The 25,919-nt window shown below is 59.6% G+C and overlaps 1 protein-coding gene across 1 annotated transcript; it reads left to right on the top strand.

Moving 5' to 3' along the window:
• Positions 1–4,431: 4,431 nt before the first annotated feature.
• Positions 4,432–25,480, top strand: LOC137320011 (GTP-binding nuclear protein Ran-like). The gene is made up of 7 exons (XM_067981844.1): positions 4,432–4,519; positions 8,733–8,794; positions 11,613–11,697; positions 12,727–12,852; positions 15,706–15,893; positions 23,549–23,719; positions 25,272–25,480. Exons 2-7 carry the CDS (start codon positions 8,753–8,755, stop codon positions 25,314–25,316), a joined length of 657 nt encoding a protein of 218 aa, XP_067837945.1. The 5' UTR covers positions 4,432–4,519; positions 8,733–8,752; the 3' UTR covers positions 25,317–25,480.
• Positions 25,481–25,919: the final 439 nt, after the last annotated feature.

Below are 25,919 nucleotides of genomic sequence, written 5' to 3'. Positions count from 1 at the left end.
TGGAGGGAGGGAAAGGAACCGGAAGGGACGGAATGACGGGTGAGCAAAGGTTCCTGACACGAGGACTTCAGCCCCCGAGACGAGCACTTCGCAACTTAAATATAGACACAAGCCAGAAACATAATACTCGGCTTTTGCGTGACGTCAAGCAGAAATAAACAAGCTAAAAGATTGAACGATCGCGCTGCCTGGCGTCTGTTATCTGCAGATAAGGAGTGTATTTAAAAATCTACCAGCGCAGGAGGCCACTCGGCCCGTTGTGCCTGTGCAGGCTCCTTGCAAGAGCTCCCGATTTAAGATCCGTAAACTCCAGTTCATCCAAAACTCTGGCGCCCCCCCCGCCCCGCCCCGCCCCAGTATCCAAACTCGCACCGAGTCCCGTTCGCCCATCACCCGCCCCGCTCCCCCCCGCCACGCCCTCGCTGACCTCCCTCGGCTCCCGGGAACGCCTCGATTCTAAGCTTGAATCTCATCCTCGTGTTCAAATCCCCTCCGTGGCCTCTCGCGCACCTCCCCCACCGCCCTCCCCTGGGGATAAACGCCTCCCACTTTCGGGCCACAGGCTCCAAATGCGGGGCAGTAAGCACAGCCAGAGGGTCATTTGGAGCGTAATTGCAGTTTCGCGAGACGAGCTGGCGGGTCAGAAACGACCAGCGCGAGACGACTGGCTCTCGTTCTCTCGTCCTTGAAATAATCTTTGAAGGGTGACGGCAATGGAAGGACGTGGAGAGGAGGCTGGAGCAAAGTGCGGATCTCCTCACCCTCAGAATGAATCAATTTATGCACAGCAAGATCCCACAAACAGCAATGTGATAAATGACCCAGATCATCTGTTTTTTTTAAGTGATGTTGGTCGAGGGATAAATATCGGGGCCCAGGACACCGGGGAGAACTCCCCCCTGCTCTTCTTCCAATAGTGGGCCGTGGGATCTTTTACATCCACCTGAGAGGGGCAGACGGGGGCCTCAGTACTGACCCTCCGACAGTGCGGCGCTCCCTCGGTACTGACCCCCGACAGTGCGGCGCTCCCTCAGTACCGACCCTCCGACAGTGCGGCGCTCCCTCAGTACCGACCCTCCGACAGTGCGGCGCTCCCTCAGTACCGACCCTCCGACAGTGCGGCGCTCCCTCAGTACCGACCCTCCGACAGTGCGGCGCTCCCTCAGTACCGACCCTCCGACAGTGCGGCGCTCCCTCAGTAGGGAGGGAGAGAGAAAACAGGGAACTACAGGCCGGTTAGCCTGACATCAGTCGACGGGAAAATGCTGGAATCCATTATTGAGGAAGTGGTAACCGGGCACTTAGAAAATCATAATATGATTGGGCAGAGTCAACATGGTTTTATGAAAGGGAAATTGTGTTTGACAAATTTATTGAGGATGTAACCAGCAAGGTGGATAAAGGGGAACCAGTGGATGGAGTATATTTGGATTTTCAAAAGGCATTCGATAAGGTGCCACATAAAAGTTTGTTACACAAGATAAGGGCTCATGGGATTGGGGGTAATATATCAGCATGGATAGAGGATTGGTTAACGGACAGAAAACAGAGAGTAGGGATAAACGGGTCATTCTCAGGTTGGCGGGCTGTAACTAGTGGGTACCGCAGGGATCAGTGCTCGGGCCTCAGCTATTTACAATCGATATTAATGACTTGGATGAAGGGACCGAGTGTAATGTATCCAAGTTTGCTGACGACACAAAGCTAGGTGGGAGAGTAAGCTGTGAGGAGGACGCAGAGAGTCTGCAAAGGGATATCGACAGGTTAAGTGAGTGGGCAAGAAGGTGGCAGATGGAGTATAATGTGGGGAAATGTGAGGTTATTCACTTTGTAGGAAGAATAGAAGAACAGAATATTTTTTAGGTAGTGAGAAACCATTAAATGTTGGTGTTCAGAGGGATTTGGGTGTCCTCGTACATGAAAGTTAACATGCAGGTCCAGCGAGCAATCAGGAAGGCAAATTGTACTTTGGCCTTTATTGCAAGGGGTTGGACTACAAGAGTAAGGAAGTCTCACTACAATTGTACAGGGCTTTGGAGAGACCTCACCTGGAGCACTGTGTACAGTTTTGGTCTCCTTATCTCAGGAAGGATAGACTTGCCTTAGAGGCAGTGCAATGAAGGTTCACTGGATTGATTCCTGGGATGAGAGGGTTGTCCTATGAGGAGAGGTTGAGTAGAATGGGCCGAGACTCTCTGGAGTTTAGAAGAATGAGAGGCGATCTCATTGAAACAGATAAGATTCTGAGGGGGTTTGACAGGGGAGATGCTGAGAGGCTGTTTCCCCCTGGCTGGAGAGTCTAGAACCAGGGGGCATAGTCTCAGGATAAGGGGTCGGCCATCCAAGACTGAGATGAGGAGGAATTTCTTCACTCGGAGGGTGGTGAATCTTTGGAATTCTCTACCCAGAGGGCTGTGGATGCTCAGACGTTGAGTATATTCAAGGCTGAGATGGATGGATTTTTGGACTCGAGGGGAATCGAGGGATCGGGCGGGAAAGTGGAGTTGAGGTCGAAGATCAGCCATGATCTGATTGAATGGCGGAGCAGGCTCGAGGGGCCGGATGGCCAACTTCTGCTCCTATTTCTTATGGTCTTCGTACTGACCCTCCGACAGTGCGGCGCTCCCTCAGTACTGAGCCTCCGACAGTGCGGCGCTCCCTCAGCTCTGCCCCTCCCAAAGTGCAGCGCTCCCTCAGTACTGAGATGGGGAGTGTCGGCCTGGGATTATGGGGCTCGTGTCTCTGGAGACATTGAACTGAGGCCTCACTTTCCGGGTTCGGCCAATGTCACAGATCCACGGCCACAATTGGACAATGAGCGGGGCGGTGTGGGTGGGTGGGGGAGTTCTCCCCGGTGTCCTGGGGCCCAATATTTATACGTCAACCAATAGTGCCAGAAATATTTGGTCACGACCTGGTCATTCGAGGCATTGCAGGTTGTGGGATCTTGCTCTGCATAAATTGGCCACCCTTTTCGCCTCTTTAACGCCGTCTCCACTCCCAGAAATGCTTTGTGACCTCCTGAGGCGCTATATAAGCGGGAGCTCTTTGTTATTTGCCTCAAATTGCCATGACTGTTGTCAGCCCTTGGTTCAGTCGGTCTGCCCTCTCTCTCGGGTCGACGTAAAAGATCCCACGGCCAACTTTCGGAAGAAGAGCAGAGGAGGGCGGGGAGGTGGGGAGCTCGCCCTTGTTGTCCTGGGGCCCGACGTTTACCCTTCAACCAACATCACTGAAAAGAAGGAACAGATGATGTGGAACATTTATCACACTGGCGGTTTGTGGGATCTTGCTATGCGCAGTTTTGGCTGCTGCGTTCCCTACATCACAACACTTGAAAATTGGCTGCGAGGCGCTTTGCGACGTCCATGAGGTGATGAAAGGCGCTGGATATAAGTTGGAGAACTTTCTTTCTCGGATTCCTGGGATGAGAGGGTTGTCCTCTGAGGAGAGGTTGAGGAGAATGGGCCAATACTCTCTGGAGTTTAGAAGAATGAGAGGCGATCTCATTGAAACAGATAAGATTCTGAGGGGGTTTGACAGGGTAGATGCTGAGAGGCCGTTTCCCCCTGGCTGGAGAGTCTAGAACCAGGGGGCATAGTCTCAGGATAAGGGGTCGGCCATCCTAGACTGAGATAAGGAGGAATTTCTTCACTCAGAGGGTTGTGAATCTTTGCAATTCTCTCCCCAGAGGGCTGTGGCTGCTCAGACGTTGAGTATATTCAAGACTGAGATGGATGGATTTTTGGACTCGAGGGGAATCGAGGGATCGGGCGGGAAAGTGGAGTTGAGGTCGAAGATCGGCCATGAACCGATTGAACGGCGGAGCAGGCTCAAGGGGCCGAATGGCCTGCTCTGCTTCTCATCTTCTTATAATCTGGTTGAATGGCGGAGCAGGCTCGAAGGGGGCCGGATGTCCCTCCTCCTGCTCCTAGTTCTTCGGAAGAGTAGTCGGTGGGATTGTTAAAAAAGAGTCCACAACTGATGCTCTTACAAGCAAAATAGAAGCTAAGAAAGTGGTGAGACAAACGACTATTGAGTCGTGGGTTCAATTCTGGAGGGCGTATCTATAGCTCCAGTATCGATTTGGCATGATTATTGATCATTATTATATCTATAACATGGAGATACATGTCTGAGAATGGCCAAGCCTCCATCTTGTCTGCTTTGGGCGGGCGGTTGGCCGCAGTGACGGTTGGAATTTGAAACTCAAACGCGTTCCATTCAGTTGGCAGCGCGAGCCGGCGGTTGAGGGGGGGGGGGGGGTCACGTGACGCCGCCCGCCGGGGCGGGGGGGATTGTGACGTCGCCGTTGCCACGGAGACGCAGCCCCGCCCCCGAACCTTTCGCCGGTCGAGCGCGGCCAGCGCCGGGGCGCGCATGCGCGGGAGGGAGGTGGCGCGACGCATGCGCGTCGGGGTGAGGAGGAGGAGGAGGAGGAGGAGGGGGCGGGGCTTGGGCCTTTCTTCCTTCCCCTCCCCCCTCGGCCAGGAGAGAGCGGCGGACATCTTTGAATCAGGTGAGCGGCGCAATCGGTCGCGGATCGCCGCCATCCCGCTTCCCCCCAACGGGGAACCGGTCGATATCGCTGGCCGGCAGGGCCGGGCCGTCTTTTCCGGCCGATATTGAGTGATGATGATGGGGTTTGAGGGGGAGGAGATGATGATGATGGCAGTGAAGGTGCGCTCAGCGCGCCTTGTGGAGGGATGGAGGGATGGATGGAGATGATTCCGGGGGACGCTCGGCCCGTTTATCGGCGGGTTAGTTTGAAGGAGGGGGGTCAGGGGGGGGGTTATTTACATCTCTCCATTCCCCCCACAACCCACTCCCGGGGGGGGGGGGCGGGGCCGAGGGGATCTCCCGCCATTTGTTGGCGCGCGGGAATGAGACGTCACAACCCGGAAGTGGACCCAGGAGGGGAAGGAGAGTGAGTGGAATAGGAGGGAAGGGGAGAGGAGGGAGAGTGAGTGGAATAGAGGAGGGAGAGGGAAGAAAGGGGAGGGAGAGTGAGTGGAATAGAGGAGGGAGAGGGAAGAAAGGGGAGGGAGAGTGAGTGGAATAGGAGGGAGAGGGAAGAAAGGGAGGGAGAGTGAGTGGAATAGAGGAGGGAAGGGAGAGGAGGGAGAGTGAGTGGAATAGGAGGGAAGGGGAGAGGAGGAGGGAGAGTGAGTGGAAGAGAGGAGGGAAGGGGAGAGGAGGGAGAGTGAGTGGAATAGAGGAGGGAGAGTGAGTGGAATAGAGGAGGGAAGGGGAGAGGAGGGAGAGTGAGTGGAATAGAGGAGGGAGAGTGAGTGGAATAGAGGAGGGAGAGTGAGTGGAATAGAGGAGGGAAGGGGAGAGGAGGGAGAGTGAGTGGAATAGAGGAGGGAAGGGGAGAGGAGGGAGAGTGAGTGGAATAGAGGAGGGAAGGGGAGAGGAGGGAGAGTGAGTGGAATAGAGGAGGGAAGGGGAGAGGAGGGAGAGTGAGTGGAATAGAGGAGGGAAGGGGAGAGGAGGGAGAGTGAGTGGAATAGAGGAGGGAAGGGGAGGAGGGAGAGTGAGTGGAATAGAGGAGGGAAGGGGAGAGGAGGGAGAGTGAGTGGAATAGAGGAGGGGGAGGGAAGAAAGGGGAGGGAGAGTGAGTGGAATAGAGGAGGGGAGAGGAGAGGAGGAGGGAGAGTGAGTGGAAGAGAGGAGGGAAGGGGAGAGGAGGAGGTAGAGTGAGTGGAAGAGAGGAGGGAAGGGAGAGGAGGGAGAGTGAGTGGAATAGGATGAGAGGGAAGAAAGGGGAGGGAGAGTGAGTGGAATAGAAGGGGGAGGGGGGATGGAGGGAAAGAAAGAGGAGGGGAGGGAGAGTGAGTGGAATAGAGGAGGGAAAGTAGAAGGAGGAGAGTGAGTGGAATAGAGGAAAGGAGGGAGAGTGAGTGGAGGGAAAGAAAGGGGAGGGAGAGTGAGTGGAATAGAAGGGGGGGACGGAGGGAAAGAAAGAGGAGGGAGAATGAGTGGAATAGAGGAGGGAAAGTAGAAGAGGAGGAGGAGGAGAGTGAGTGGAATAGAGGGAAAGAGGAGGGAGGGAGGGAGAGACCCGGTCCTTGATTTTAAAATTCTCATCCTTGTTTTCAAATCCCTCCCCTCCCTCGGCCGCCAGCGCCCTCCCCTCAGCCCCCGGCGAGTGGGGTCGTCTCTGTTGAGCGGTTCTGGTCCTGGACTCTCCAGTGACCTGTCTCCTTGTAACGTTGAACCCCGTCTGTCTGTCCGTCAGATGTAAACGATCCCTCAGCCCCTATTGGAAGAAGAGCACGGGACGGGGGGATCCTGAGACCCAATATTTACCCCTCAACCAACATCTCCCAAAAAAAAACCCCCAGATGAATTTATTCCTTTGCTGTTTGTGCCGATTTTCCCTTTTAAAAGTAACTCCCGGCCTGTGAAGCCCCCTGTGGGTGGTGATAATCCAATTCCTCCAGTTTCCTCCCGTCCTTTCTCGAACTCCGTCTCACTCGGTCTTCCCTCACTCACCCCTTGCGGTCTTCCGCCTGTGGAAGGCAAGGTGCACCGACTGGAACCGTGGTGCCCTGCTCTGCACGGCTTTGCTCTGGCTCGATCTACATAAGAACCAGGAGTAGGCCATTCGGCCCCTCGAGACGGGGGCCTTTCTGTCCCGGGACAGCAAGCCGGTCACTCTCAACCGGTTAGTCATTGGGAAAATGCTAGAATCCATTACTAAGGATGCAGCAGCAGGACATTTGGAGACTCGTAATACAATCGAGGAGAGTCAACATGGTTTTATGAAGGGGAAATCATGTCTGACAAATTTATTAAGAGTTCTTTGAGGAAGTAACGGGCAGGGTGGATAAAGGGGAACCAATGGATGCAGTATATTTGGATTTCCAACAGGCATTCGATAAAAGATTACTGCACAAGATAAGAGCTCATGGTGTTGGGGGTAATATACTGGCATGGATAGAGGATTGGCTAACGAACAGAAAACAAAGAGTCGGGATAAAAGGGTCATTTTCAAAATGGCAATCTGTAACTAGTGGGGTGCCGCAGGGCTCAGTGCTGGGGCCTCAGCTATTTACAATATATATCAATGACTTGGATGAAGGAACAGAGTGTCTTGTGGCCAAATTTGCTGATGATACAAAGATAGGTGGAAAAGCAAGTTGTGAGGAGGACAGAAAGTGGATATCGGCAGGTTAAGAGAATGGGCAAAAATTTGGCAGATGGAATATAATGTGGGAAAACGTGAAGTGTGGGAGCAAAAGATTACTTGAATGGAGAAATATTACAAAATGCTGCGGTACAGAGGGATCTGGGTGTCCTCGTACATGAAACACAAAAAGTCAACATACAGGTGCAGCAGGTAATCGGGAAGGCAAACGGAATATTGGCCTTTATTTCTAGGGGGATGGAGTATAAAAGCAGGGAAGTCATGCTCCAACTGTACAGGGTGCTGGTGAGACCACACCTGGAATACTGCGTACAGTTCTGGTGCCCTTATTTAAGGAAGGACATACTTGCATTGGAGGCAGTTCAGAGAAGGTTCACTAGGTTGATTCTGGGTATGGAAGGGTCGTCTTATGAGGAAAGATTGAACAGGTTGGGTCTATACTCATTGGAGTTTAGAAGAACGAGAGGAGATCTTATTGAAACGTACAAGATTCTGAGGGGACTCGATAGGGTAGATGCTGAGAGGATGTTACCCCTCATGGGGGAATCTAAAACTAGGGGGCATAGTCTCAGAATAAGGGGTCGCCCGTTTAAGACGGAAATGAGGAGGAATTTCTTCTCCCAGAGGGTCGTGAATCTTTGGAATTCTTTACCCCGAAAAGCCGTGGAGGCCGAGTCATCGAATCCATTTCAAGGCTGAGTTGGACCAATTTTTGATCGGCGAGGGAGTCAAAGGATATAGGGAAAGGGCGGGGAAAGTGGAGTTGAGGTAAAAATCAGATCAGCCATGATCTCACTAAATGGCGGAGCAGGCTCGAGGGGCCGAATGGCCTGCTCCTGCTCCTATCTCTTATGGAGCCTGCTCCGCCATTCAGTAAGACCATGGCTGATCTTCAACCTCAACTCCACTTTCCTGCCCAATCCCTCAATTCCCCTCGAGTCCAAAAATCCATCCATCTCCGTCTTGAATATTCTCAACGACTGAGCATCCACAGCCCTCTGGGGCGGAGAATTCCAAAGATTCACAACCCTCCGAGTGAAGAAATTCCTCCTCATCTCAGTCTTGGATGGCCGACCCCTTATCCCGAGACTATGCCCCCTGGTTCTAGACTCTCCAGCCGGGGGGAAACAGCCTCTCAGCATCTACCCTGTCAAACCCCCCTCAGAATCTTATCTGTTTCAATGAGATCGCCTCTCATTCTTCTAAACTCCAGAGAGTATCGGCCCATTCTACTCAATCTCTCCTCATAGGACAACCCTCTCATCCCAGGAATCAATCTAGTGAACCTTCATTGCACCGCCTCTAAGGCAAGTCTATCCTTCCTTAGATAAGGAGACCAAAACTGTACACAGTGCTCCAGGTGAGGTCTCTCCAGAGCCCTGTACAATTGTAGTAAGACTTCCTTACTCATTGTCTGCTGGACCTGCAGTGTACACTTTCTGTGCTTTGTGGACGAGGACACTCAAATCTCTGTGAACACCAACACGTAAGAGTTTCTCACCATTTAATAAAAATATTTCTGAAGTGAAATACATTCTGTTGTTTCTTCTCTTTTTTTTTTTTCCCCCCCTCCCCGCAGGGCACTGATAAAACTCAGACATGACTCAACCACAGCAACAAGAAAATGTAGTTCAGTTTAAGGTAAGTACTTCAGAGCCGGGCCCCCCCCCAGATCGTCTGCGAACGGAGAGGGAGGGAGTAGAGGGTGGCTGCCTAACTGGTAAATTCCTTCACTGCAGTAATCTGTTCTCTGTCCTCCCCCCTTCGTCCCCCTCCCAGTGGTCTTGGAGGGAACGGGGGTACCGCACATATTGGCCAGAACGATTACAAGGACACGGGCGACTGTACTGGGCACAGTGGTGACGGGGATTGGGGTACAAAAAGTGAGGGAAAGATGCTTCAGCCGGACAGAGCTCTGCTCAGACCCCGCCTGGAGGAACTGCGTCCAGTCCTGGGCACCGCCCCCTCGGGAAGGATATATCGGCCCTCGGAGGGTGAGTGCGGCCCAGATTCACCAGGGGCTAAAACGGTTAAATCCCGAGGCCGGGTCGCACAGACCGGGCTTGTGTTCCCTCGAGTGCAGAAGATTAAGGGGTGATCTAATCGAGGGGTTTGAAGGATTCGATAGGGTCGATGGAGAGAAACTATTTCCTCTGGTCACTGGGGGAGAGAGTCCGGAACAAGGGGGCAGAATCTTAAAATGAGAGCTGGGCCCGTCCAGGGGTGATGTCAGGAAGCATTTCTTCACACAAAGGGGAGTGGGGAATCTGGAACTCTCTCCCCCCAAAAAGCTGTCGGGGCCGGGGGTTGATTGGGAATTTCAAACCTGAGATCGATCGATTTTTGTCGGGTGAGGGGATTAAGGGTTCGGGAACCAAGGGGGGTAAATGGGGTTTAGATACAGATCAGACATGATCTCATTGAATGGTGGAACAGGCTCGAGGGCCTCCTCCTGTTCCTGCGTAATCCTGATTGGGTTAAGTTCACATGCGTCTGCTTCTTGCAGCATTCCTCTCGAGTTAACCCACTCACCCTCGGTCTTTGTGGGTCCCGACAGCCTGTGCTATGGTTATCACAGAATGGTTATCAGGTACGGCGGTTAGATTACAGGACTCCAGAGAACGTAACCACTGCATGCAGGCAAACCAAGCACCGGGGTTCATTTCTAGAGGGATAGAATTGAAAAGCAGAGAAGTTATGTTAAACTTATATAGAACCTTGGTTAGACCACACTTGGAGCACTGTGCACAGTTCTGGTCTCCATATCCCTTGGTTAGACCACACTTGGAGCACTGTGCACAGTTCTGGTCTCCATATACTTTGGTTGGACCACACTTGGAGCACTGTGCACAGTTCTGGTCTCCATATCCCTTGGTTAGACCACACTTGGAGCACTGTGCACAGCTCTGGTCACCATATACCTTGGTTGGACCACACTTGGAGCACTGTGCACAGTTCTGGTCTCCATATCCCTTGGTTAGACCACACTTGGAGCACTGTGCACAGTTCTGGTCTCCATATCCCTTGGTTAGACCACACTCGGAGCACTGTGCACAGTTCTGGTCTCCATATACCTTGGTTAGACCACACTTGGAGCACTGTGCACAGTTCTGGTCTCCATATACCTTGGTTAGACCACACTTGGAGCACTGTGCACAGTTCTGGTCTCCATATACCTTGGTTGGACCACACTTGGAGCACTGTGCACAGTTCTGGTCTCCATACACCTTGGTTGGACCACACTTGGAGCACTGTGCACAGTTCTGGTCTCCATATACCTTGGTTAGACCACACTTGGAGCACTGTGCACAGTTCTGGTCTCCATATACCTTGGTTAGACCACACTCGGAGCACTGTGCACAGTTCTGGTCTCCATATGCCTTGGTTAGACCACACTCTGAGCACTGTGCACAGTTCTGGTCTCCATATACCTTGGTTAGACCACACTTGGAGCACTGTGCACAGTTCTGGTCTCCATATACCTTGGTTAGACCACACTTGGAGCACTGTGCACAGTTCTGGTCTCCATATACCTTGGTTAGACCACACTGGGAGCACTGTGCACAGTTCTGGTCTCCATATACCTTGGTTAGACCACACTTGGAGCACTGTGCACAGTTCTGGTCTCCATATACCTTGGTTAGACCACACTTGGAGCACTGTGCACAGTTCTGGTCTCCATATACCTTGGTTAGACCACACTTGGAGCACTGTGCACAGTTCTGGTCTCCATATACCTTGGTTAGACCACACTTGGAGCACTGTGCACAGTTCTGGTCTCCATATACCTTGGTTAAATAGCGTAGATGGATTTAAGGGGAAGCTGGATAAACACATGAGGGAGAAAGGAATAGAAGGATATGGTGATTGGGTGAGATGAAGAGGGGAGGGAGGAGGCTCGTGTGGAGCATAAACTCCGGCATGGAGCTGTTTCTCTGCTCGATATAATTCCCACCGCCGCAGTTTGAGAACTCGAATTCAGCGTTAAAAATCTGGAAATCAAAAGCTTGTCTCGGTAAGAGTGACGGAAGGCTGCGGGTTTCTGGTGAAAGACCCCACTGGATTCACTCATGTCCCTTTAAGGGGAAGGACACTTGCCGACCTTACCCGGTCTGGGCCGAGACGTGACTCCAGTCCCCGCCCGGTCTGGGTTTATTCGTGACTCCAGTCCCCCAGCACCCACCGTTAGTCGACTCTTCGAACCGCCCTCTGGAATGGACCACTCAGTTGTATCAAAAAAAAACCGCTACCCGTCTGGTTCAATAAGGCGGCCGACCGCCGCCACCTCGAGGCTGGCAAGCTGGGAGGGGGTGGGTAATGCCTGCCTTGCCAGCGATGCCAAGCCCCACACATCCCGAGGGCGCAGATGGGGACCGTGGGCCGTCGCGGAGTCTGTACAAACGCAGCGGGAGCTGGCCATTGCCCCTCTCCTTGACCCTCTCTCTCTCCCGTCTTTCAGCTCGTGCTGGTCGGCGATGGCGGAACTGGCAAAACCACCTTCGTCAAGAGGCACATCAGCGGAGAATTTGAGAAGAAATATGTAGGTAAGGAGTCGGTGGGGGGGGTCCCCGCGTCCGACCGCTCCAAACTCTGCACTCTCCGTGGAACCACACAGCCGCTCGGCCCTGTGAAAGAGCTCTCCAATCAGTCCCTGCTCTTTCCCCCCCGTCGCCCTGTAAATTTTCCCCTCCTTCGAGTATCTCTCCGATTCCCCCCTTTTGAAAGTTATTATTGAATCTGTCCCCACCGCCCTTTCAGGCAGTGAATTCCAGATCATCGCGACTCGCTGCGTAAAAAAACATTCTCCTCGTCTCCCCCTCTTTCCCCGATTATCTTCAATCTGTGTCCTCTGGTTCCCGACCCTCCTGCCCACTGGGAAACACTCTCTCCTTATTGACTCTCTCAAAACCCCTCCTGATTTCGAACCCCTCGATTAAATCTCCCCTCAACCTTCTCTGCTCTGAGGAGAACAATTCCCAGTTTCTCCAGTCTCTCCCACACAACTGAGGTCCCTCATCCCTGGTCCCATTCTGGTAAATCTCCTCTTAACCTTCTCTGCTCTGAGGAGAACAATTCCCAGTTTCTCCAGTCTCTCCCACATAACTGAGGTCCCTCATTCCCTGGTCCCATTCTGGGAAATCTCCCCCTTAACCTTCTCTGCTCTGAGGAGAACAATTCCCAGTTTCTCCAGTCTCTCTCTCCACATAACTGAGGTCCCTCATCCCCTGGTCCCATTCTGGGAAATCTCCCCTTAACCTTCTCTGCTCCGAGGGGGAACATTCCCCAGTTTCCCTCCTCCTCTCTGGCTGGGCCCACAGATCGGACTCTCTGAGCCCGGCCAACTTGGCTGCAGTCTTTCTCCACTGTTGGTTTTATCCTGTTGGGAGTTTAGGGCTGTGCTCGACGCTTTGGTTGGAGTCCCTGATATTGTGGGGTGAGAGCGGTTCTCCGACATAGCGGTGGGGGGGGGCTCTGGGGTGGGAAGAGTTCCCCGATATCGGGTGCGTAGTTCGGGCCTCTGTTGCCAGCACGGTCCGTGCCTGCCTCACCCCTCCCCGCTTTGTTTCTGGCAGCGACCCTGGGAGTGGAGGTACACCCCCTGATATTTCACACAAACAGAGGGGCCATCAGGTTCAACGTGTGGGATACGGCCGGCCAGGAGAAGTTCGGAGGCCTGAGAGACGGCTACTACATCCAAGGTGAGTCTGAACCGGGGTCTCCGCACCCGATCGCTCAGAGCGGAGGTGGTTTCTGTGTCTGGCGCGCCGGGTCTCGCTCTCTCCCGCGCCGGCTCGCTGGCCGACTCCCCCTCTCTCCCGCGCTGGCCGTCCCCCTCTCTCCCGCGCTGGCCGCCTCCCCCTCTCTCCCGCGCTGGCCGTCCCCCTCTCTCCCTCGCTGGCCGACTCCCCCTCTCTCCCGCGCTGGCCGTCCCCCTCTCTCCCGCGCTGGCCGACTCCCCCTCTCTCCCTCGCTGGCCGACTCCCCCTCTCTCCCTCGCTGGCCGACTCCCCCTCTCTCCCGCGCTGGCCGACTCCCCCTCTCTCCCTCGCTGGCCGACTCCCCCTCTCTCCCTCGCTGGCCGCCTCCCCCTCTCTCCCTCGCTGGCCGACTCCCCCTCTCTCCCTCGCTGGCCGACTCCCCCTCTCTCCCGCGCTGGCCGACTCCCCCTCTCTCCCGCGCTGGCCGACTCCCCCTCTCTCCCTCGCTGGCCGACTCCCCCTCTCTCCCTCGCTGGCCGACTCCCCCCTCTCTCCCTCGCTGGCCGACTCCCCCTCTCTCCCTCGCTGGCCGACTCCCCCTCTCTCCCTCGCTGGCCGACTCCCCCTCTCTCCCTCGCTGGCCGACTCCCCCTCTCTCCCGCGCTGGCCGACTCCCCCTCTCTCCCTCGCTGGCCGACTCCCCCTCTCTCCCTCGCTGGCCGCCTCCCTCTCTCTCCCTCGCTGGCCGACTCCCTCTCTCTCCCTCGCTGGCCGACTCCCCCTCTCTCCCTCGCTGGCCGACTCCCCCTCTCTCCCTCGCTGGCCGACTCCCCCTCTCTCCCTCGCTGGCCGCCTCCCCCTCTCTCCCTCGCTGGCCGACTCCCCCTCTCTCCCTCGCTGGCCGACTCCCCCTCTCTCCCTCGCTGGCCGACTCCCCCTCTCTCCCTCGCTGGCCGACTCCCCCTCTCTCCCGCGCTGGCCGACTCCCCCTCTCTCTCCCGCGCTGGCCGCCTCCCCCTCTCTCCCTCGCTGGCCGACTCCCCCTCTCTCCCGTGCTGGCCGACTCCCCCTCTCTCCCTCGCTGGCCGACTCCCCCTCTCTCCCGCGCTGGCCGACTCCCCCTCTCTCCCGCGCTGGCCGACTCCCCCTCTCTCCCTCGCTGGCCGTCCCCCTCTCTCCCGCGCTGGCCGACTCCCCCTCTCTCCCTCGCTGGCCGACTCCCCCTCTCTCCCTCGCTGGCCGACTCCCTCTCTCTCCCTCGCTGTCCGACTCCCCCTCTCTCCCTCGCTGGCCGACTCCCCCTCTCTCCCGCGCTGGCCGCCTCCCCCTCTCTCCCTCGCTGGCCGCCTCCCCCTCTCTCCCTCGCTGGCCGACTCCCCCTCTCTCCCTCGCTGGCTGACTCCCCCTCTCTCCCTCGCTGGCTGACTCCCCCTCTCTCCCTCGCTGGCCGCCTCCCCCTCTCTCCCTCGCTGGCCGCCCCCCTCTCTCCCTCGCTGGCCGCCTCCCTCTCTCTCCCTCGCTGGCCGTCCCCCCCTCTCTCCCTCGCTGGCCGCCTCCCCCTCTCTCCCTCGCTGGCCGACTCCCTCTCTCTCCCTCGCTGGCCGCCTCCCCCCTCTCTCCCGCGCTGGCCGCCTCCCCCTCTCTCCCTCGCTGGCCGACTCCCTCTCTCTCCCTCGCTGGCCGCCTCCCTCTCTCTCCCTCGCTGGCCGTCCCCCCCTCTCTCCCTCGCTGGCCGCCTCCCCCTCTCTCCCTCGCTGGCCGACTCCCTCTCTCTCCCTCGCTGGCCGCCTCCCCCTCTCTCCCGCGCTGGCCGACTCCCTCTCTCTCCCTCGCTGGCCGCCTCCCCCTCTCTCCCGCGCTGGCCGACTCCCCCTCTCTCCCTCGCTGGCCGACTCCCCCTCTCTCCCTCGCTGGCCGACTCCCTCTCTCTCCCTCGCTGGCCGACTCCCTCTCTCTCCCTCGCTGGCCGCCTCCCTCTCTCTCCCTCGCTGGCCGACTCCCCCTCTCTCCCTCGCTGGCCGACTCCCTCTCTCTCCCTCGCTGGCCGACTCCCCCTCTCTCCCTCGCTGGCCGACTCCCTCTCTCTCCCTCGCTGGCCGACTCCCTCTCTCTCCCTCGCTGGCCGACTCCCCCTCTCTCCCGCGCTGGCCGACTCCCCCTCTCTCCCTCGCTGGCCGCCTCCCTCTCTCTCCCTCGCTGGCCGACTCCCCCTCTCTCCCTCGCTGGCCGCCTCCCCCTCTCTCCCTCGCTGGCCGCCTCCCCCTCTCTCCCTCGCTGGCCGCCTCCCCCTCTCTCCCTCGCTGGCCGACTCCCCCTCTCTCCCTCGCTGGCCGCCTCCCTCTCTCTCCCTCGCTGGCCGACTCCCCCTCTCTCCCTCGCTGGCCGACTCCCTCTCTCTCCCTCGCTGGCCGACTCCCCCTCTCTCCCTCGCTGGCCGAATCCCCCTCTCTCCCTCGCTGGCCGACTCCCCCTCTCTCCCTCGCTGGCCGACTCCCCCCTCTCTCCCGCGCTGGCCGACTCCCCCTCTCTCCCGCGCTGGCCGACTCCCCCTCTCTCCCTCGCTGGCCGACTCCCCCTCTCTCCCTCGCTGGCCGCCTCCCCCTCTCTCCCTCGCTGGCCGCCCCCCTCTCTCCTTCGCTGGCCGACTCCCCCTCTCTCCCTCGCTGGCCGCCTCCCCCTCTCTCCCTCGCTGGCCGACTCCCTCTCTCTCCCTCGCTGGCCGCCTCCCCCTCTCTCCCTCGCTGGCCGACTCCCTCTCTCTCCCTCGCTGGCCGCCTCCCCCTCTCTCCCTCGCTGGCCGCCTCCCTCACTCCCGCCCTCACTGATTCTCCCCGTGTGTTTATCCCCCGATAGCACAGTGCGCCATCATCATGTTCGATGTAACGGCCAGGGTGACCTACAAGAACGTACCCAACTGGCATCGTGACCTGGTGCGAGTGTGCGAGAACATTCCCATCGTCCTGTGTGGCAACAAAGTGGATATCAAGGATCGGAAAGTCAAGGCCAAATCCATAATTTTCCACAGGAAGAAGAACCTGCAGGTAAAGGGGACGGAGCCCGCTCCACCCACACGGTGTCTGTGTCCCTGGACACTCCCCCCACACTGTCCCGTCAAACACTCTCAGGGTCAGAGCTCCCTCTACACTGTCCCATCAAACACTCCCAGGGTCAGGTACAGGGTTAGATACAGAGTAAAGCTCCCTCTACACTGTCCCGTCAAACACTCCCAGGGTCAGGTACAGGGTTAGATACAGAGTAAAGCTCCCTCTACACTGTCCCATCAAACACTCCCAGGGTCAGGTACAGGGTTAGATACAGAGTAAAGCTCCCTCTACACTGTCCCGTCAAACACTCCCAGGGTCAGGTACAGGGTTAGATACAGAGTAAAGCTCCCTCTACACTGTCCCATCAAACACTCCCAGGGCAGGTACAGGGTTAGATACAGAGTAAAGCTCCCTCTACACTGTCCCATCAAACACTCCCAGGGTCAGGTACAGGGTTAGATACAGAGTAAAGCTCCTTCTACACTGTCCCATCAAACACTCCCAGGGTCAGGTACAGGGTTAGATACAGAGTAAAGCTCCCTCTACACTGTCCCATCAAACACTCCCAGGGTCAGGTACAGGGTTAGATACAGAGTAAAGCTCCCTCTACACTGTCCCATCAAACACTCCCAGGGTCAGGTACAGGGTTAGATACAGAGTAAAGCTCCCTCTACACTGTCCCATCAAACACTCCCAGGGTCAGGTACAGGGTTAGATACAGAGTAAAGCTCCCTCTACACTGTCCCATCAAACACTCCCAGGGTCAGGTACGGGGTTAGATACAGAGTAAAGCTCCCTCTACACTGTCCCGTCAAACACTCCCAGGGTCAGGTACGGGGTTAGATACAGAGTAAAGCTCCCTCTACACTGTCCCGTCAAACACTCCCAGGGTCAGGTACAGGGTTAGATACAGAGTAAAGCTCCCTCTACACTGTCCCGTCAAACACTCCCAGGGTCAGGTACAGGGTTAGATACAGAGTAAAGCTCCCTCTACACTGTCCCATCAAACACTCCCAGGGTCAGGTACAGGGTTAGATACAGAGTAAAGCTCCCTCTACACTGTCCCATCAAACACTCCCAGGGTCAGGTACAGGGTTAGATACAGAGTAAAGCTCCCTCCACACTGTCCCATCAAACACTCCCAGGGTCAGGTACAGGGTTAGATACAGAGTAAAGCTCCCTCTACACTGTCCCATCAAACACTCCCAGGGTCAGGTACAGGGTTAGATACAGAGTAAAGCTCCCTCTACACTGTCCCATCAAACACTCCCAGGGCAGGTACAGGGTTAGATACAGAGTAAAGCTCCCTCTGCACTGTCCCATCAAACACTCCCAGGGTCAGGTACAGGGTTAGATACAGAGTAAAGCTCCCTCTACACTGTCCCGTCAAACACTCCCAGGGTCAGGTACAGGGTTAGATACAGAGTAAAGCTCCCTCTACACTGTCCCATCAAACACTCCCAGGGTCAGGTACAGGGTTAGATACAGAGTAAAGCTCCCTCTACACTGTCCCGTCAAACACTCCCAGGGTCAGGTACAGGGTTAGATACAGAGTAAAGCTCCCTCTACACTGTCCCATCAAACACTCCCAGGGTCAGGTACAGGGTTAGATACAGAGTAAAGCTCCCTCTACACTGTCCCATCAAACACTCCCAGGGTCAGGTACAGGGTTAGATACAGAGTAAAGCTCCCTCTACACTGTCCCATCAAACACTCCCAGGGTCAGGTACAGGGTTAGATACAGAGTAAAGCTCCCTCTACACTGTCCCGTCAAACACTCGCTGTCGAGCTCGGGAGGCCTCGACTGCCTGCAGCAGGGTTTCAGGTGGGTGTTGCAGACCCTGTCGGAAGAGGGAGTGAGTGAGTTCTCCCAGTCTCCAGGCCAGCATCCCTCGTCCAGCAACAACAGATGTGACAGTAACTCCTTCCAGTGCTGTGCAGATGGGGAGCTGTATTTCCCTGTGTATCTGCACTCCCAGTTCACGGGGTGTGAGGCTTTCTCAGATGTTTGAGCTCGATTAAAGGCAGGTCCTTGTGAATCAATCCCAGCCACGTATCACTCTCCATCTCTCACTTGAACCTGTTGGTGTTTGTTGTTAACATCAGTTTGTTTGGAGCTCAACTTTTTATCTCTCTCCCTCCTCCCCTCCTCCCCTCTCCTCCTCTCCCTCCCTCTCCTCCTCTCCCCCTCCCCTCTCCTCCTCTCCCCCTCCCCTCTCCTCCTCTCCCCCTCCCCTCTCCTCCTCTCCCCCTCCCCTCTCCTCCTCTCCCTCCCTCTCCTCCTGTCCTCTCTCTCCTCTCCTCCTGTCCCCCTCCCGCCTCTCCTCCCGTCCCCCTCCCTCCCTCTCCTCCCGCCCCCCTCCCTCCCTCTCCTCCCGCCCCCCTCCCTCTCCTCCCGCCCCCCTCTCTCCTCTCCTCTCCTCCCCCTCTCTCCTCTCCTCCCGCCCCCCTCTCTCCTCTCCTCCTGTCCTCTCTCTCCTCTCCTCCTGTCCCCCTCCCGCCTCTCCTCCCGTCCCCCTCCCTCCCTCTCCTCCCGCCCCCCTCCCTCCCTCTCCTCCCGCCCCCCTCCCTCTCCTCCCGCCCCCCTCTCGCCTCTCCTCTCCTCCCCCTCTCTCCTCTCCTCCCGCCCCCCTCTCTCCTCTCCTCCCGCCCCCTCTCTCCTCTCCTCCCGCCCCCCTCTCTCCTCTCCTCCCGCCCCCCTCTCTCCTCTCCTCCCGCCCCCCTCTCTCCTCTCCTCCCGCCCCCCTCTCTACTCTCCTCCCGCCCCCCTCTCTCCTCTCCTCCCGCCCCCCTCTCTCCTCTCCTCCCGCCCCCCTCTCTCCTCTCCTCCCGCCCCCCTCTCTCCTCTCCTCTCCTCCCCCTCTCTCCTCTCCTCCCCGCCCCCCTCTCTCCTCTCCTCCCGCCCCCCTCTCTCCTCTCCTCCCGCCCCCCTCTCTCCTCTCCTCCCGCCCCCCTCTCTCCTCTCCTCCCGCCCCGCTCTCTCCTCTCCTCCCGCCCCCCTCTCTCCTCTCCTCCCGCCCCCCTCTCTCCTCTCCTCCCGCCCCCCTCTCTCCTCTCCTCCCGCCCCCCTCTCTCCTCTCCTCCGGCCCCCCTCTCTCCTCTCCTCCGGCCCCCCTCTCTCCTCTCCTCCCGCCCCCCTCTCTCCTCTCCTCCCGCCCCCCTCTCTCCTCTCCTCCCGCCCCCCTCTCTCCTCTCCTCTCCTCCCCCTCTCTCCTCTCCTCCCCGCCCCCCTCTCTCCTCTCCTCCTGCCCCCCTCTCTCCTCTCCTCCCGCCCCCTCTCTCCTCTCCTCCCGCCCCCCTCTCTCCTCTCCTCTCCTCCCCCTCTCTCCTCTCCTCCCCGCCCCCCTCTCTCCTCTCCTCCTGCCCCCCTCTCTCCTCTCCTCCCGCCCCCCTCTCTCCTCTCCTCCCGCCCCCCTCTCTCCTCTCCTCCCGCCCCCCTCTCTCCTCTCCTCCCGCCCCCCTCTCTCCTCTCCTCCCGCCCCCCTCTCTCCTCTCCTCCCGCCCCCCTCTCTCCTCTCCTCCCGCCCCCCCCTCTCTCCTCTCCTCCCGCCCCCCTCTCTCCTCTCCTCCCGCCCCCCTCTCTCCTCTCCTCCTGCCCCCCTCTCTCCTCTCCTCCGGCCCCCCTCTCTCCTCTCCTCCCGCCCCCCTCTCTCCTCTCCTCTCCTCCCCCTCTCTCCTCTCCTCCCCGCCCCCCTCTCTCCTCTCCTCCTGCCCCCCTCTCTCCTCTCCTCCCGCCCCCCTCTCTCCTCTCCTCCCGCCCCCCTCTCTCCTCTCCTCCCGCCCCCCTCTCTCCTCTCCTCCCGCCCCCCTCTCTCCTCTCCTCCCGCCCCCCTCTCTCCTCTCCTCCCGCCCCCCTCTCTCCTCTCCTCCCGCCCCCCCTCTCTCCTCTCCTCCCGCCCCCCTCTCTCCTCTCCTCCCGCCCCCCTCTCTCCTCTCCTCTCCTCCCCCTCTCTCCTCTCCTCCCCGCCCCCCTCTCTCCTCTCCTCCTGCCCCCCTCTCTCCTCTCCTCCCGCCCCCCTCTCTCCTCTCCTCCCGCCCCCCTCTCTCCTCTCCTCTCCTCCCCCTCTCTCCTCTCCTCCCCGCCCCCCTCTCTCCTCTCCTCCTGCCCCCCTCTCTCCTCTCCTCCTGCCCCCCTCTCTCCTCTCCTCCCGCCCCCCTCTCTCCTCTCCTCCCGCCCCCCTCTCTCCTCTCCTCCCGCCCCCCTCTCTCCTCTCCTCCCGCCCCCCCTCTCTCCTCTCCTCCCGCCCCCCTCTCTCCTCTCCTCCCGCCCCCCTCTCTCCTCTCCTCCCGCCCCCCTCTCTCCTCTCCTCCCGCCCCCCTCTCTCCTCTCCTCCCGCCCCCCCTCTCTCCTCTCCTCCCGCCCCCCCTCTCTCCTCTCCTCCCGCCCCCCCTCTCTCCTCCCCTCCCGCCCCCCTCTCTCCTCTCCTCCCGCCCCCCTCTCTCCTCTCCTCCCGCCCCCCTCTCTCCTCTCCTCCCGTCCCCCTCTCTCCTCTCCTCCCGCCCCCCCTCTCTCCTCTCCTCCCGCCCCCCTCTCTCCTCTCCTCCCGCCCCCCTCTCTCCTCTCCTCCCGCCCCCCTCTCTCCTCTCCTCCCCGCCCCCCTCTCTCCTCTCCTCCTGCCCCCCTCTCTCCTCTCCTCCCGCCCCCCTCTCTCCTCTCCTCCCGCCCCCCCTCTCTCCTCTCCTCCCGCCCCCCTCTCTCCTCTCCTCCCGCCCCCCCTCTCTCCTCTCCTCCCGCCCCCCTCTCTCCTCTCCTCCCGCCCCCCTCTCTCCTCTCCTCCCGCCCCCCTCTCTCCTCTCCTCCCGTCCCCCTCTCTCCTCTCCTCCCGCCCCCCTCTCTCCTCTCCTCTCCTCCCCCTCTCTCCTCTCCTCCCGCCCCCCTCTCTCCTCTCCTCCCGTCCCCCTCTCTCCTCTCCTCCCGCCCCCCTCTCTCCTCTCCTCCCGCCCCCCTCTCTCCTCTCCTCTCCTCCCCCTCTCTCCTCTCCTCTCCTCCCGCCCCCCTCTCTCCTCTCCTCCCGCCCCCCCTCTCTCCTCTCCTCCCGCCCCCCCTCTCTCCTCTCCTCCCGCCCCCCTCTCTCCTCTCCTCCCGCCCCCCTCTCTCCTCTCCTCCCGCCCCCCCTCTCTCCTCTCCTCCCGCCCCCCTCTCTCCTCTCCTCCCGCCCCCCTCTCTCCTCTCCTCCCGCCCCCCTCTCTCCTCTCCTCCCGCCCCCCTCTCTCCTCTCCTCTCCTCCCCCTCTCTCCTCTCCTCCCGCCCCCCTCTCTCCTCTCCTCCCGCCCCCCTCTCTCCTCTCCTCCCGCCCCCCTCTCTCCTCTCCTCCCGCCCCCCTCTCTCCTCTCCTCCCGCCCCCCTCTCTCCTCTCCTCCCGCCCCCCTCTCTCCTCTCCTCCCGCCCCCCCTCTCTCCTCTCCTCCCGCCCCCCCTCTCTCCTCTCCTCCCGCCCCCCCTCTCTCCTCTCCTCCCGCCCCCCTCTCTCCTCTCCTCCCGCCCCCCCTCTCTCCTCTCCTCCCGCCCCCCCTCTCTCCTCTCCTCCCGCCCCCCTCTCTCCTCTCCTCCCGCCCCCCTCTCTCCTCTCCTCCCGCCCCCCTCTCTCCTCTCCTCCCGCCCCCCTCTCTCCTCTCCTCCCGCCCCCCTCTCTCCTCTCCTCCCGCCCCCCTCTCTCCTCTCCTCCCGCCCCCCTCTCTCCTCTCCTCCCGCCCCCCTCTCTCCTCTCCTCCCGCCCTCCTCTCTCCTCTCCTCCCGCCCCCCTCTCGCCTCTCCTCCCGCCCCCCTCTCTCCTCTCCTCCCGCCCCTCTCTCTCCTCTCCTCCCGCCCCCCTCTCTCCTCTCCTCCCGCCCCCCCTCTCTCCTCTCCTCCCGCCCCCCTCTCTCCTCTCCTCCCGCCCCCCTCTCTCCTCTCCTCCCGCCCCCCTCTCTCCTCTCCTCCCGCCCCCCCTCTCTCCTCTCCTCCCGCCCCCCTCTCTCCTCTCCTCCCGCCCCCCTCTCTCCTCTCCTCCCGCCCCCCTCTCTCCTCTCCTCCCGCCCCCCTCTCTCCTCTCCTCCCGCCCCCCTCTCTCCTCTCCTCCCGCCCCCCTCTCTCCTCTCCTCCCGCCCCCCTCTCTCCTCTCCTCCCGCCCCCCTCTCTCCTCTCCTCCCGCCCCCCTCTCTCCTCTCCTCCCCTCCCCCTCTCTCCTCTCCTCCCGCCCCCCTCTCTCCTCTCCTCCCGTCCCCCTCTCTCCTCTCCTCCCGCCCCCCCTCTCTCCTCTCCTCCCGCCCCCCTCTCTCCTCTCCTCCCGCCCCCCTCTCTCCTCTCCTCCCGCCCCCCTCTCTCCTCTCCTCCCGCCCCCCTCTCTCCTCTCCTCCCGCCCCCCTCTCTCCTCTCCTCCCGCCCCCCTCTCTCCTCTCCTCCCGCCCCCCTCTCTCCTCTCCTCCCGCCCCCCTCTCTCCTCTCCTCCCGCCCCCCTCTCTCCTCTCCTCCCGCCCCCCTCTCTCCTCTCCTCCCGCTCTCCTCTCCTCCCGCTCTCCTCTCTCCTCTCCTCCCGCCCCCCTCTCTCCTCTCCTCCCGCCCCCCTCTCTCCTCTCCTCCCGCTCTCCTCTCCTCCCGCTCTCCTCTCTCCTCTCCTCCCGCCCCCCTCTCTCCTCTCCTCCCGCCCCCCTCTCTCCTCTCCTCCCGCCCCCCTCTCTCCTCTCCTCCCGCCCCCCCCTCTCCTCTCCTCCCGCCCCCCCCTCTCCTCTCCTCCCGCCCCCCTCTCTCCTCTCCTCCCGCCCCCCTCTCTCCTCTCCTCCCGCCCCCCTCTCTCCTCTCCTCCCGCCCCCCTCTCTCCTCTCCTCCCGCCCCCCCTCTCTCCTCTCCTCCCGCCCCCCCTCTCTCCTCTCCTCCCGCCCCCCTCTCTCCTCTCCTCCCGCCCCCCTCTCTCCTCTCCTCCCGCCCCCCCTCTCTCCTCTCCTCCCGTCCCCCCTCTCTCCTCTCCTCCCGCCCCCCTCTCTCCTCCCGCCCCCCTCTCTCCTCTCCTCCCGCCCCCCTCTCTCCTCTCCTCCCGCCCCCCCTCTCTCCTCTCCTCCCGCCCCCCCTCTCCTCCTCCCGCCCCCCCTCTCTCCTCTCCTCCCGCCCCCCCTCTCTCCTCTCCTCCCGCTCTCCTCTCCTCCCGCTCTCCTCTCTCCTCTCCTCCCGCCCCCCTCTCTCCTCCCGCCCCCCTCTCTCCTCTCCTCCCGCCCCCCCTCTCTCCTCTCCTCCCGCCCCCCCTCTCTCCTCTCCTCCCGCCCCCCCTCTCCTCCTCCCGCCCCCCCTCTCTCCTCTCCTCCCGCCCCCCCTCTCTCCTCTCCTCCCGCCCCCCCTCTCTCCTCTCCTCCCGCTCTCCTCTCCTCCCGCTCTCCTCTCTCCTCTCCTCCCGCCCCCCCTCTCTCCTCTCCTCCCGCCCCCCTCTCTCCTCTCCTCCCGCCCCCCTCTCTCCTCTCCCCACGCCCCCCTCTCTCCTACCCTCCCGCCCCCCTCTCTCCTCTCCTCCCGCCCCCCCCTCTCTCCTCTCCTCCCGCCCCCCTCTCTCCTCTCCTCCCGCCCCCCTCTCTCCTCTCCTCCCCTCCCCCTCTCTCCTCTCCTCCCCTCCCCCTCTCGCCTCTCCTCCCCTCCCCCTCTCGCCTCTCCTCCCGCCCTCCTCCCCCTTCCCCCTTCCCCCCCGACAGTACTACGATATCTCCGCCAAGAGTAACTACAACTTTGAAAAGCCGTTCCTCTGGCTGGCCCGGAAGATGATCGGTGACCCCAACCTGGAGTTTGTGGCCATGCCAGCCCTGGCACCGCCCGAGGTGCAGATGGACCCACAGCTGGCAGAGCGCTACGAGCAGGAACTCACAGTAAGTTCACCGGACAGGGTCTCTCTCTGTGATATACAGTCTCTGGTCCCTATCCCCAATGATACAGGGTCTCTCTCTGTGATATACAGTCTCTGGTCCCTATCCTCAGTGATACAGGGTCTCTCACTGTGATATACAGTCTCTGGTCCCTATCCCCAGTGATACAGGGTCTCTCACTGTGATATACAGTCTCTGGTCCCTATCCCCAGTGATACAGGGTCTCTCTCTGTGATATACAGTCTCTGGTCCCTATCCCCAGTGATACAGGGTCTCTCACTGTGATATACAGTCTCTGGTCCCTATCCCCAGTGATACAGGGTCTCTCTCTGTGATATACAGTCTCTGGTCCCTATCCCCAGTGATACAGGGTCTCTCACTGTGATATACAGTCTCTGGTCCCTATCCCCAGTGATACAGGGTCTCTCTCTGTGATACAGTCTCTGGTCCCTATCCCCAGTGATACAGGGTCTCTCACTGTGATATACAGTCTCTGGTCCCTATCCCCAGTGATACAGGGTCTCTCACTGTGATATACAGTCTCTGGTCCCTATCCCCAGTGATACAGGGTCTCTCTCTGATATACAGTCTCTGGTCCCTATCCCCAGTGATACAGGGTCTCTCTCTGTGATATACAGTCTCTGGTCCCTATCCTCAGTGATACAGGGTCTCTCACTGTGATATACAGTCTCTGGTCCCTATCCCCAGTGATACAGGGTCTCTCTCTGATATACAGTCTCTGGTCCCTATCCCCAGTGATACAGGGTCTCTCTCTGTGATATACAGTCTCTGGTCCCTATCCCCAGTGATACAGGGTCTCTCTCTGTGATATACAGTCTCTGGTCCCTATCCTCAGTGATACAGGGTCTCTCTCTGTGATATACAGTCTCTGGTCCCTATCCCCAGTGATACAGGGTCTCTCACTGTGATATACAGTCTCTGGTCCCTATCCCCAGTGATACAGGGTCTCTCACTGTGATATACAGTCTCTGGTCCCTATCACCAGTGATACAGGGTCTCTCACTGTGATATACAGTCTCTGGTCCCTATCCCCAGTGATACAGGGTCTCTCTCTGTGATATACAGTCTCTGGTCCCTATCCCCAGTGATACAGGGTCTCTCTCTGTGATATACAGTCTCTGGTCCCTATCCCCAGTGATGCAGGGTCTCTCTCTGTGATACAGTCTCTGGTCCCTATCCCCAGTGATACAGGGTCTCTCACTGTGATATACAGTCTCTGGTCCCGATCCCCAGTGATACAGGGTCTCTCTCTGTGATACAGTCTCTGGTCCCTATCCTCAGTGATACAGGGTCTCTCACTGTGATATACAGTCTCTGGTCCCTATCACCAGTGATACAGGGTCTCTCACTGTGATATACAGTCTCTGGTCCCTATCCCCAGTGATACAGGGTCTCTCACTGTGATATACAGTCTCTGGTCCCTATCCCCAGTGATACAGGGTCTCTCACTGAGATGCACGGCCTCCCATGAGCTGTGCGTTGGAGCAGCCGGCAGTATAACTAACCTCCCTCTCTCTCTCTCTCTCCCTGACAGATTGCTTCCTTTGCCCCCCTCCCAGACGAGGACGATGATCTGTGAGGCGGGAGGGAGGGAGGGCCTCTCGAGCCTCTGGGCCATCCAGCGGGTCTAGTTTTATAGACTTACCGCATCGAGGAGACGTTTCCATTCCACCCCTCCTCCTCCTCCTCCTGCTCTCCCCTCGCCGTCGCTGCCTGGCGCTCTGGAGGAATGCTCCCCACCCCTCCCATCGCCCTCCCTCCTCTTCCCGTGCGACTCGGCTGAACCAGGAGCGGAAGATTCTGGCACGTGGGGGAGGGGAGAGGGGTCTTTCGTGGGGTTGTTGGTTTATCTGCAGCAAGTGTTGGCGAACTTTTTACATGAACTTTGATTAATAAAAGGGTGAAAAAAAAAACTGATTTGCAATCGAACAAAACACCGCAGAGTGGCCCGAGAGAGGGCGCGGGCAGGGTCGTGAACCTGGCGACGGGCTCGGTCGGCGACCCGCCTCGGGGGGGTTAGCGTCCGCCCTGGGTCAAATTTTGACAAGCGCCCTCGTGTCAGCTCCCTCAAACCCTCCTCCACCCACGTCTCTCTGCTCTTCGCGCCGGCCTTCGACCCCCTCCTCCTGCCTCGGCCCGCGCCTGCCGCCCCCAAGCTTCACGGCCGATGGGAGCGCTTCGG

This window comes from Heptranchias perlo, unplaced genomic scaffold (assembly GCF_035084215.1).
Source record: "Heptranchias perlo isolate sHepPer1 unplaced genomic scaffold, sHepPer1.hap1 HAP1_SCAFFOLD_959, whole genome shotgun sequence".
NCBI lineage: Eukaryota > Metazoa > Chordata > Chondrichthyes > Hexanchiformes > Hexanchidae > Heptranchias > Heptranchias perlo.
Note: the sequence above shows the minus strand (reverse complement) of the source record. Positions and strands in the feature narration are given on the sequence as shown.

Excerpts from the sequence above, each read along its gene's own strand:
- LOC137320011 (XM_067981844.1), top strand. The coding sequence starts at position 8,753 with ATGACTCAACCACAGCAACAAGAAAATGTAGTTCAGTTTAAG. Across the intron at positions 12,853-15,705 it reads AGACGGCTACTACATCCAAG|CACAGTGCGCCATCATCATG; the intron begins GTGAGTCTGAAC and ends ATCCCCCGATAG. Across the intron at positions 15,894-23,548 it reads ACAGGAAGAAGAACCTGCAG|TACTACGATATCTCCGCCAA; the intron begins GTAAAGGGGACG and ends CCCCCCCGACAG.